The sequence below is a fragment of the Ranitomeya imitator genome, chromosome 6, assembly GCF_032444005.1.
Source record: "Ranitomeya imitator isolate aRanImi1 chromosome 6, aRanImi1.pri, whole genome shotgun sequence".
Lineage (NCBI taxonomy): Eukaryota > Metazoa > Chordata > Amphibia > Anura > Dendrobatidae > Ranitomeya > Ranitomeya imitator.
The window spans coordinates 511,991,940-512,004,159 of record NC_091287.1 but is presented as its reverse complement, the minus strand read 5'-3'; the positions used below and the strand labels follow the sequence as shown (position 1 = coordinate 512,004,159).

Below are 12,220 nucleotides of genomic sequence, written 5' to 3'. Positions count from 1 at the left end.
TGAACTGGAGAGGATCTGCAAGGAAGAATGGCAGAGGATCTCCAAATCCAGGTGTAAAAAAACTTGTTGCATCATTCCCATGAAGACTCATGGCTGTACTAGCTCAAAGTAATGCTTCTACTCAATACTGAGCAAAGGGTCTGAATACTTATGACCATGTAATATTTCAGTTTTTCTTTTTTAATAAATTAGCAAATATTTTACATTTCTGTTTTTTTCTCTCAAGATGGGGTGCAGAGTGTACATTAATGAGAGAAAAATGAACTTTTTTGAATTTACTAAACGGCTGCAATGAAACAAAGAGTGAAAAATTTAAAGGGGTCTGAATACGTTCTGTACCCAATGTATGTATTCATGGGTCAGTGAGAATGGCGCAAGTTGTATTTCAAATAAATGCTATCATTTTATTTGTTTTACAATGATATACAGCACAGATGTTTTGTTAAAAATAGCTCATATTTGCAATTTTTAACATGTTTTTTTGTTCAAAAATTATATTCCTATACTAACACATAGACTAAGAAATAATAATAATACCCGAAACTAGTGCAGAGCGAGAACACCGTATTTTTTATTAATTGGACGTTTTTATGACCTTCTTGCCGGCTTGTACAATTAGGTGCATTAAGGGTCTCATCAGGGATAAGCCGACTACATTACAGCGTTGTCCGGATCTTCTCCCAGTGATGAAATTTGTGATCGGTTATCATGGTTGTAGCCAGAATAGATAAAACAGAGCCACAAATCTTAACAGAATCCAGAAATCAAGATTTCCATTGTGTTTCCAAGTTTTTTTTTATTAATAATAACTCTGATGATGCCTGATTGATTCCACCACTGCTAAAATTTTGCTCAACCTTTTAAAATATTTATCACAATTATGGAGGCCCAATCCCACAGGGCTCTAATAAACTCTCCTAAGAAGATGGCAATCTATTACTTCTTTTGATTTGGCTTTTAAATACAGAGAGAAGTTACACTGATTAAATTATAGCACATATACAGCAAATATTACAAGTCTTGGCTTAAAATATCAGAAATGGCACTTTGAAATGCAATCTTCTGGAAATCTTCTCATCTGTAGAAACAGAAAGATGCAGATTAATATACTTGTCATGTCTCACACCTTGGGAATTATACAGTATTGCATTACAATTGTATTCTTGGCATTATATGCTATGCAATCCTGTCTGTTTCCCTGTAGCCTAGCTCTAATATAATGTATTTATACATTCTATAGTATACATTATAGATAGAGATGATCGAATCTGCGAAGATTAGAATTTGCCAAATCATGTGGATTCTACAGGGAAATTCAATTCACGGCGGAATTATTCTGTGCAAATTGAATGTTCCTTATTATGCTATGGGGTCTCTCCACAGCTCCACAGGAGCTGTTAAAAAAAAAACCAAACATTAATAATCACCTAACTGATCACCTGCCCCGGAACCTCCACAGCCCGCCATCCATTGAGGTAATTCATTTTAACCTCTTGACTCCAGACTCTAGCCTTTGATTAATGCCAGTGCACGGAGTGACATCCTAGGACTTGTGGAGCCAGAAGTCAGAGTCTAGAGTGAAGAGGTTGAAGATAATGCATGCAAAGGAAGGAAAGAGAAAAGAAGAGACCCTGAGGACCAAATGTTGGGCTGCGGGGGGCAGCAAGGCAGTTGAGGGGAATGGTGAGTATTATTTTTTTTCTATGGTTCAGCAAAAAGGAGGCTGAAGCTAGCCGCTATTTTCCTGAACTAGTGCTGCGGGAACTGCAAAAAAGTCAATTTCAGGAGAATAAAGACTTTTGTAAAATATGAGGACAATTTACTTCCAGTGGAATAAATGTACTCATTTGTAATAGAAGCTTCTGCCAGCACAGGCTAGGATGTATTATGTACATACTGTAATTTGCAAAATACAAGCTGTTGCACACAGTAGTCTGTATTCTGCTGTCAGATTCACAGTGGGGAGAATTTCATTTTCATGCTGCTTTCCTGCTCTATTACCAGGTCTCCATTTATATCAAACACAGACGTTATTTAGGTAATTCCTTTACATGATATTCCCTAATAATTAGTGATGAGCGACTGTGCTCTGATAAGCTGTTATCCGTGCATGCTTGTTTGCTAACCAAGTGTCTTCGGGGCGTTGAAAAATATGTTCAAGTCCCCGCGGCTCCAAGTCTCGTGACTGTTTGAAAGCCGCAACACATGCAGGGTTTGTCTGCTTGCTAGGCAATCTCTTCCTGTCGAATAACCGCGGGGACCCAAACATATTTTTAGAGCACACCGAAGACACTCAGTTAGCACCCGAGCATGGCGGATAACACCTTATCCTAGCATGTTCGTTCATCAATTCTAATAAACAGTTATAGATTCATTTTTTGCTTGAAAAAAAATCCTAAACCCTAATTTTCATTTATCTTCTGCTGACCAAAAGGGGACACATCATCCCCAGGACCTTCAAACATGGCAATGCTACTGAGCTTCTGGATGGTAAATTGTCTTCATTTAATAGGTAGTTTTCACATTATTTAATATTATAATGTAATGGGGTGACATGCCCTTTTAGATCGAGAATGGCCTTATTTGTTTACACCCAGCCAAGTTTTCCAGGAACAGAATTTTCATTGTAAAGAAGTTATCTGCTTTGGACAAGTCCTATTTGTTATAAGTGTGCATTGACAATACCTAAAGTGTGTCCTCTCCTGTCCTGTGTTGTATTCTGTGCAGAAGTAAGCATAGCATTTCCCTGCAGTGTCACAACAGTGAAAATGAAGAATTACACCGTGCTCATTCCTATCAATAAGTTGTGTGTATAATGCCAGACAGGACAGGTCCTTCAGAGACTCTTAAACTATGGCCAAGAGATGAGGATCCAAAGAAGATGACCGGGACCCCTCTAGTAACTTAGACTTTCCTTGTAGGACCTATGACCATTTTTTTTCTAAACTGCACAACCATTTTATGGTGAAAACAAAGTGTATTCAGTGTCAGCCATCTGTAGAGGTTACAGTGCCTTGCGAAAGTATTCGGTTCCTGGAACTTTTCAACCTTTTCCCACATATCATGGTTCAAACATAAAGATACCACATGTAAATTTTTGGTGAAGAATCAACAAGTGGAACACAATTCTGAAGTTGAACGAAATTTATTGGTTATTTAAAATTTTTGTGGAAAATCAAAAACTGAAAAGTGGGGCGTGCAATATTATTCCGCCCCTTTAGCTTAATACTTTGTTGCGCCACCTTTTGCTGCGATTACAGCTGCAAGTCGCTTAAGGTATGTCTCTATTAGTTTTGTACATCGAGAGACTGAAATTCTTGCCCATTCTTCCTTGGGAAACAGCGCAAGCTCAGTGAGGTTTGATGGAGATCGTTTGTGAACAGCAGTTTTCAGATATTTCCACAGATTCTCGATTGGTTTGAGGTCTGGACTCTGACTTACATAGTAACATAGTAACATAGTTATTAAGGTTGAAGGAAGACTTTAAGTCCATCTAGTTCAACCCATAGCCTAACCTAACATGCTCTAACATGATGATCCAGAGGAAGGCAAAAAAAAACATGTGGCAAAGAGTAAGCTCCACATTGGGGAAAAAAATTCCTTCCCGACTCCACATACGGCAATCAGACTAGTTCCCTGGATCAGAGCCCTTTCACAGAATCTAGTATCTATACCCTGTAACATTATACTTTTCAAGAAAGGTATCCAGTCCCCTCTTAAATTTAAGTAATGAATCACTTATTACAACATCACACGGCAGAGAGTTCCATAGTCTCACTGCTCTTACAGTAAAGAATCCACGTCTGTTGTTATGCTTAAACCTTCTTTCCTCCAGACGTAGAGGATGCCCCCTTGTCCCTGTCTCAGGTCTATGATTAAAAAGATCATCAGAAAGGTCTTTGTACTGTCCCCTCATATATATATACATTACATACAATGACTTGGCCATTCTAACACCTGGATATGTTTATTTGTGAACCATTCCATTGTAGATTTTGCTTTATGTTTGGGATCATTGTCTTGTTGGAAGACAAATCTCCGTCCCAGTCTCAGGTCTTTTGCAGATTCCAACAGGTTTTCTTCAAGAATGGTCCTGTATTTGGCTCCATCCATCTTCCCATCAATTTTAACCATCTTCCCTGTCCCTGCTGAAGAAAAGCAGGCCCAAACCATGATGCTGCCACCACCATGTTTGACTGTGGGGATGGTGTGTTCAGGGTGATGAGCTGTGCTGCCTTTACGCCAAACATATCATTTGGCATTGTTGCCAAAAAGTTTGATTTTGGTTTCATCTGACCAGAGCACCTTCTTCCACATGTTTGGTGTCTCCCAGGCGGCTTGTAGCAAACTTTAACCCCTTCATGACCCAGCCTATTTTGACCTTAAAGACCTTGCCGTTTTTGGCAATTCTGACCAGTGTCCCTTTATGAGGTAATAACCCAGGAACGCTTCAACGGATCCTAACGGTTCTGAGATTGTTTTTTCGTGACATATTGGGCTTCATGTTAGTGGTAAATTTAGGTCAATAAATTCTGCGTTTATTTGTGATAAAAATGGAAATTTGGCGAAAATTTTGAAAATTTTGCAATTTTCACATTTTGAATTTTTATTCTGTTGAACCACAGAGTTATGTGACACAAAATAGTTAATAAATAACATTTCCCACATGTTTACTTTACATCAGCACAATTTTGGAAACAAAATTTTTTTTTTGCTAGGAAGTTATAAGGGTTAAAATTTGACCAGCGATTTCTCATTTTTACAACGAAATTTACAAAACCATTTTTTTTAGGGACCACCTCACATTTGAAGTCAGTTTGAGGGGTCTATATGGCTGAAAATACCCAAATGTGACACCATTCTCAAAACTGCACCCCTCAAGGTACTCAAAACCAGATTCAAGAAGTTTATTAACCCTTCAGGTGCTTCACAGCAGCAGAAGCAACATGGAAGGAAAAAATGAACATTTAACTTTTTAGTCACAAAAATTATCTTTTAGCAACAATTTTTTTATTTTCCCAATGGTAAAAGGAGAAACTGAACCATGAAAGTTGTTGTCCAATTTGTCCTGAGTACGCTGATACCTCATATGTGGGGGTAAACCACTGTTTGGGCGCACGGCAGGGCTTGGAAGGGAAGGAGCGCCATTTGACTTTTTGAATCAAAAATTGGCTCCACTCTTTAGCGGACACCATGTCACGTTTGGAGAGCCCCCGTGTGCCTAAAAATTGGAGCTCCCCCACAAGTGACCCCATTTTGGAAACTAGACACCCCAAGGAACTTATCTAGATGCATAGTGAGCACTTTGAACCCCCAGGTGCTTCACAAATTGATCCGTAAAAATGAAAAAGTACTTTTTTTTCACAAAAAATTCTTTTAGCCTCAATTTTTTCATTTTCACATGGGCAACAGGATAAAATGGATCCTAAAATTTGTTGGGCAATTTCTCCTGAGTACATTGATACCTCATATGTGGGGGTAAACCACTGTTTGGGCACATGGTAAGGCTCGGAAGGGAAGGAGCGCCATTTGACTTTTTGAATGAAAAATTATCTCCATCGTTAGCGGACACCATGTCGCGTTTGGAGAGCTCCTGTGTGCCTAAACATTGGCGCTCCCCCACAAGTGACCCCATTTTGGAAACTAGAACCCCCAAGGAACTTATTTAGATGCCTAGTGAGCACTTTAAACCCTCAGGTGCTTCACAAATTGATCTGTAAAAATGAAAAAGTACTTTTTTTTCACAAAAAAATTCTTTTCGCCTTAATTTTTTCATTTTCACATGGGCAATAGGATAAAATGGATCATAAAATTTGTTGGGCAATTTCTCCCTGGTACGCCGATACCTCATATGTGGGGATAAACCACTGTTTGGGCACTCGGCAGGGCTCGGAAGGGAAGGCGCGCCATTTGACTTTTTGAATGGAAAATTAGCTCCAATTGTTAGCGGACACCATGTCGCGTTTGGAGAGCCCCTGTGTGCCTAAACATTGGAGCTCCCCCACAAGTGACCCCATTTTGGAAACTAGACCCCCCAAGGAACTTATCTAGATGCATATTGAGCACTTTAAACCCCCAGGTGCTTCACAGAAGTTTATAACGCAGAGCCATGAAAATAAAAAATAATTTTTCTTTCCTCAAAAATGATTTTTTAGCCTGGAATTTCCTATTTTACCAAGGGTAATAGGAGAAATTGGACCCCAAATGTTGTTGTCCAGTTTGTCCTGAGTACGCTGATACCCCATATGTGGGGGTAAACCACTGTTTGGGCGCACGGCAGGGCTCGGAAGGGAAGGCACGCCATTTGGCTTTTTAAATGGAAAATTAGCTCCAATCATTAGCGGACACCATGTCACGTTTGGAGAGCCCCTGTGTGCCTAAACATTGGAGATCCCCCAGAAATGACCCCATTTTGGAAACTAGTCCACCAAAGGAACTAATCTAGATGTGTGGTGAGGACTTTGAACCCTCAAGTGCTTCACAGAAGTTTATAACGCAGAGCCATGAAAATAAAAAAAAAAATATTTTCTCAAAAATGATCTTTTAGCCTGCAATTTTTTATTTTCCCAAGGGTATCAGGAGAAATTTGACCGCAAAAGTTGTTGTCCAGTTTCTCCTAAGTACGCTGATACCCCATATGTGGGGGTAAACCACTGTTTGGGCACATGCCGGGGCTCGGAAGTGAAGTAGTGACGTTTTGAAATGCAGACTTTGATGGAATGCTCTGTGGGCGTCACGTTGCGCTTGCAGAGCCCCTGATGTGGCTTAACAGTAGAAACCCCCCACAAGTGACCCCATTTTGGAAACTAGACCCCGAAAGGAACTTATCTAGATGTGTGGTGAGCACTTTGAACCCCCAAGTGCTTCACAGAAGTTTATAATGCAGAGCCGTGAAAATAATAAATACGTTTTCTTTCCTCAAATATAATTATATAGCCCAGAATTTTTTAATTTTCCCAAGGGTAACAGGAGAAATTTGACCCCAATATTTGTTGTCCAGTTTCTCCTGAGTACGGTGACACCCCATATGTGGGGGTAAACTTCTGTTTGGGCACATGCCGGGGCTCGGAATTGAAGTAGTGACGTTTTGAAATGCAGACTTTGATGGAATGCTCTGCGGGCGTCATGTTGCGTTTGCAGAGCCCCTGATGTGGCTAAACAGTAGAAACCCCCCACAAGTGACCACATTTTGGAAACTACACCCTGAAAGGAACTTATCTAGATGTGTGGTGAGCACTTTGAACCCCCAAGTGCTTCATAGAAGTTTATAATGCAGAGCCGTGAAAATAATAAATACGTTTTCTTCCCTCAAAAATAATTATTTAGCCCAGTATTTTTTATTTTCCCAAGGGTTACAGGAGAAATTGGACCCCAAAAGTTGTTGTCCAGTTTCTCCTGAGTACGCTGATACCCCATGTGTGGAGGTAAACCACTGTTTGGGCACACGTCGGGGCTCAGAAGGGAAGTAGTGACTTTTGAAATGCAGACTTTGATGGAATGGTCTGCGGGCGTCACGTTGCGTTTGCAGAGCCCCTGGTGTGCCTAAACAGTAGAAACCCCCCACAAGTGACCCCATTTTAGAAACCAGACCCCCCAAGGAACTTATCTAGATATGTGGTGAGCACTTTGAACCCCCAAGTGCTTCACAGACGTTTACAACGCAGAGCCGTGAAAATAAAAAATCATTTTTCTTTCCTCAAAAATGATGTTTTAGCAAGCATTTTTTTATTTTCACAAGGGTAACAGGAGAAATTGGACCCCAGTAATTGTTGCGCAGTTTATCCTGAGTATGCTGGTACCCCATATGTGGGGGTAAACCACTGTTTGGGCACACGTCAGGGCTCGGAATTGAGGGAGCACCATTTGACTTTTTGAATACGAGATTGGCTGGAATCAATGGTGGCGCCATGTTGCGTTTGGAGACCCCTGATGTGCCTAAACAGTGGTAACCCCTCAATTCTACCTCCAACACTAACCCCAACACACCCCTAACTCTAATCCCAACTGTAGCCATAACCCTAATCACAACCCTAACCCCAACACACCCCTAACCACAACCCTAACCCCAACACACCCCTAACCCTAACCACAACCCTAATTCCAACCCTAACCCTAAGGCTATGTGCCCACGTTGCGGATTCGTGTGAGATTTTCCGTGGATTTCCAGTGTTTTTTGTGCGGATTTCACCTGCGGATTCCTATTGAGGAACAGGTGTAAAACGCTGCGGAATCCGCACAAAGAATTGACATGCTGCGGAAAATACAATGCAGTGTTTCCGCGCGGTATTTTCCGCACCATGGGCACAGCGGATTTGGTTTTCCATAGGCTTACATGGTGCTGTAAACCTGATGGAACACTGCTGCGGATCCGCAGCCAAATCCGCACCGTGTGCACATGGCCTAATTCTAAAGGTATGTGCACACGCTGCGGAAAACGCTGTGGATCCGCAGCAGTTTCCCATGAGTTTACAGTTCAATGTAAACCTATGGGAAACAAAAATCGCTGTACACATGCTGCGGAAAAACTCCACGGAAACGCAGCGGTTTACATTCCGCAGCATGTCACTTCTTTGTGCGGATTCCGCAGCGGTTTTACAACTGCTCAAATAGAAAATCGCAGTTGTAAAACCGCAGTGAAATGTGCAGAAAAAACGCGGTAAATCCGCCATAAATCCACAGCGGTTTAGCACTGCGGATTTATCAAATCCGCAGTGGAAAAATCCGCAGGGGACCAGAATACGTGTGCACATACCGAAACCCTAGCCCTAACCCTAGCCCTACCCCTAACCCTAACCCTAGCCCTAGACCTAACCCTAGCCCTAACCCTACCCCTAACCCTACCCCTAACCCTACCCCTAACCCTAACCCTATTCTAACATTAGTGGAAAAAAAAAATTATTTATTTTTTTATTGTCCCTACCTATGGGGGTGACAAAGGGGGGGGGGGTCATTTATTATTTTTTTTATTTTGATCACTGAGATAGATTATATCTCAGTGATCAAAATGCACTTTGGAACAAATCTGCCGGCCGGCAGATTCGGCGGGCGCACTTCGCATGCGCCCGGGGAGAAGACGGACGGACCCCGGCAGGATCGGTAAGTATGATGGGGTGGGGGGAGCACGGGGGGGGGATCGGAGCACAGGGGGGTGGATCGGAGCGCGGGAGGGGTGGAACGGAGCACGGGGAGGTGGAACGGAGCACGGGGGGGTGGAATGGAGCACGGGGGGGTGTAACGGAGCACGGAGTGGGGTGGATCGGAGTGCAGGGGGGGTGATTGGAGCATGGGGAGGGTGATTGGAGCACGGGGGGAGCGGACAAGAGCACGGGGGGAGCGGAGCACAGGACGGAGGGGAGCCGGAGCAGTGTACCGGACAGATCGGAGGGCTGGGGGGGCGATCGGTGGGGTGGGGGCATATTAGTGTTTCCAGCCATGGCCGATGATATTGCAGCATCGGCCATGGCTGAATTGTAATATTTCACCAGTTATAATAGGTGAAATATTGCAAATCGCTCTGATTGGCAGTTTCAGTTTCAACAGCCAATCAGAGCGATCGTAGCCACGGGGGGGGGGGGGGGTGAAGCCACCCCCCCTGGGCTAAACTACCACTCTCCCTGTCCCTGCAGATCGGGTGAAATGGGAGTTAACCCTTTCACCCGATCTGCAGGGACGCGATCTTTCCATGATGCCACATAGGCGTCATGGGTCGGATTGGCACCGACTTTCATGACGCCTACGTGGCGTCAAAGGTCGGGAAGGGGTTAAAAAACACTTTTTATGGATATCTTTGAGAAATGGCTTTCTTCTTGCCACTCTTCCATAAAGGCCAGATTTGTGCAGTATACCACTGATTGTTGTCCTATGGACAGACTGTCCCACCTCAGCTGTAGATCTCTGCAGTTCATCCAGAGTGATCATGGGCCTCTTGGCTGCATCTTTGATCAGTCTTCTCCTTGTTTGAGATGAAAGTTTAGAGGGACGGCCGGGTCTTGGTAGATTTGCAGTGGTATGATACTCCTTCCATTTCAATATGATCGCTTGCACAGTGCTCCTTAGGATGTTTAAAGGTTTGGAAATCATTTTGTATCCAAATCCGGCTTTAAACTTCTCCACAACTGTATCACGGACCTGCCTGTTGTGTTCCTTGGTCTTCATGATGCTCTCTGTGCTTCAAACAGAACCCTGAGACTATCACAGAGCAGGTGCATTTATACGGAGATTTGATTACATACAGGTGGATTATATTTATCATCATTAGGCATTTAGGACAACATTGGATCATTCAGAGATCCACAATGAAATTCTGGAGTGAGTTTGCTGCACTGAAAGTAAAGGGGCCGAATAATATTGCACGCCCCACTTTTCAGTTTTTGAATTTCCACAAAAATTTAAAATAACCAATAAATTTCATTCAACTTCACAATTGTGTTCCACCTGTTGTTGATTCTTCACCAAAAATTTACATTTGGTATCTTTATGTTTGAAGCATGATATGTAGGAAAAGGTTGAAAAGTTCCATGGAGCGGAATACAAGGCTCTGTACATTGCTGTGTGGTCTTACCTGTGCATGAGTCCTTATAATGTCTCCGTTAATAGATTCACAGTAATTAATGTGATGGCGACAGTTAGCAATGCCTGGAACGGAGTGAATATGGTGATAGCAGCGTCCCCGTCCGTGTTGGAACCTTGAGTGGTTGTGGAGGTTGTGGTGGTCGTTACAGTTTTGGCATCAAACGATCTTGTCTGCGCGGAGACCTTGTTTAGCACAAATTCAATCTTATATCCACTTCCTGCAATAGAAAACATCAAATTAGGGTTTTCCTTTTTATTGTGCAAAATCTAAAATTGTTGTATTATTGCCTAAGAAATGTAATATACCTGAAGCAGTAAATCACCCTGACACTTTCAGACAGGTAAGAGCATCAGAAGCCATAGGGACCCCACATATACAATAGATCTATATCTTAATGTGATTGTACAAGCCAATAAATCCCTTTTTTTTAAAGAGTCCCTTAAAGTTATGCAGATCTCTGTGTGACCCCCCCCCAGGAATAAGGTGACAGCAAATTAATTCATCTGCAGGGCTACCACAAAACAAATTAATCAATACAAGTAGCTGCATGATGACTCAGTGGTTAGCACAGTTTCTTGGCATCGTTGGAGTCCTGGGTTCTAATCCCACCAAGGACAACATCTGCAAGGAGTTTGTATGTTCTCCCCATGTTTGTGTGGGTTTCCTCCGGATTCTCCGGTTTCCTCCCACACTCCAAAGACATACTGATAGGGAACATAGTAGATTGTGAGCCCCAAAGGGGACAATGATGATAATGTCTGTAAAGTGCTGTAAAATTAATCGTGTTATATAAGTGAGTAAAATAAAAATATGACACAATTACCATTGACACGTTGCGTCCTCCTGTGGAACAAACTCTTTCAAGCAGCTTTCCTCTGTAACCTAATGTTGACAGTGATGTAGATAATCTCTGAGCTCAGCGGCTCATGCTGTTTATAGTGATTGGCTGCAGTGCTGTCACCATGATGTCACTGCTGCAGCCAAACAACAGAGACCGAGGCAGTGACAGAGACACAGCTCACGAACAAGGGTGGGTAAATGAAGCTCAGTTGTTTATTTAATGTACAGTAACTGAGCTTATAGGAATACGTTTTTCGAAAGGGGACAACCCATTTAATGAATAACTTCCGTTTTGTAAAGGCCTATTCTATACGGGCAGATTAACAAACAAGCGTCAATCACAAGGTTCGCTCTTATTCGTTGACCTGTGTAAACATGTAAAGCAAAACACTATTTTATTGGCTGACGAGATCATCATACGGGGCATCAGCTTTTATTAATAGGGCATGTGCTGCCGTCAATATGGATGCTGTAGGGGGGGCAGAACCATCACGGTAACAATTGTACTGCCCCCATAGAGTTTGTATCCGTCCAATGTGAAGGAGCGCTAATCAACCTGTATATAGTTCTAAGAGATAACGTTTCTCCTTGTGGGGACTGACATACCAGCTCTGACATGCCAAGGTAAGGAGGCTTTCTCGGCGTGCAATGCTCCTCTGGGAAATTCAATATGCAAATTGCCTCTTCAGAGAAGAAGAGGACTTGATATATAATTATCATCTTTTATACTTTTTTATATAGTTGTTCTTTGATGAGATTTTAGACATTTTTAAAAGTACACATACCGTTTATAATGTCTCTCATAAT

The 12,220-nt window shown here is 42.3% G+C and overlaps 1 protein-coding gene across 1 annotated transcript in view; it reads right to left on the bottom strand.

Moving 5' to 3' along the window:
* Nucleotides 1-550: 550 nt before the first annotated feature.
* PKHD1L1 (PKHD1 like 1) overlaps nucleotides 551-12,220 on the bottom strand; it is a 262,674-nt gene continuing 251,004 nt past the window's right edge. Inside the window, exons 77-78 of the mRNA XM_069731788.1 lie at nucleotides 10,562-10,790; nucleotides 551-1,078 (exon numbers count right to left, since the gene is read on the bottom strand). Coding sequence (XP_069587889.1) covers nucleotides 10,576-10,790 — 215 coding nt within the window. The 3' untranslated portion in view covers nucleotides 551-1,078; nucleotides 10,562-10,575. The remainder of the gene's footprint in view (nucleotides 1,079-10,561; nucleotides 10,791-12,220) is intronic.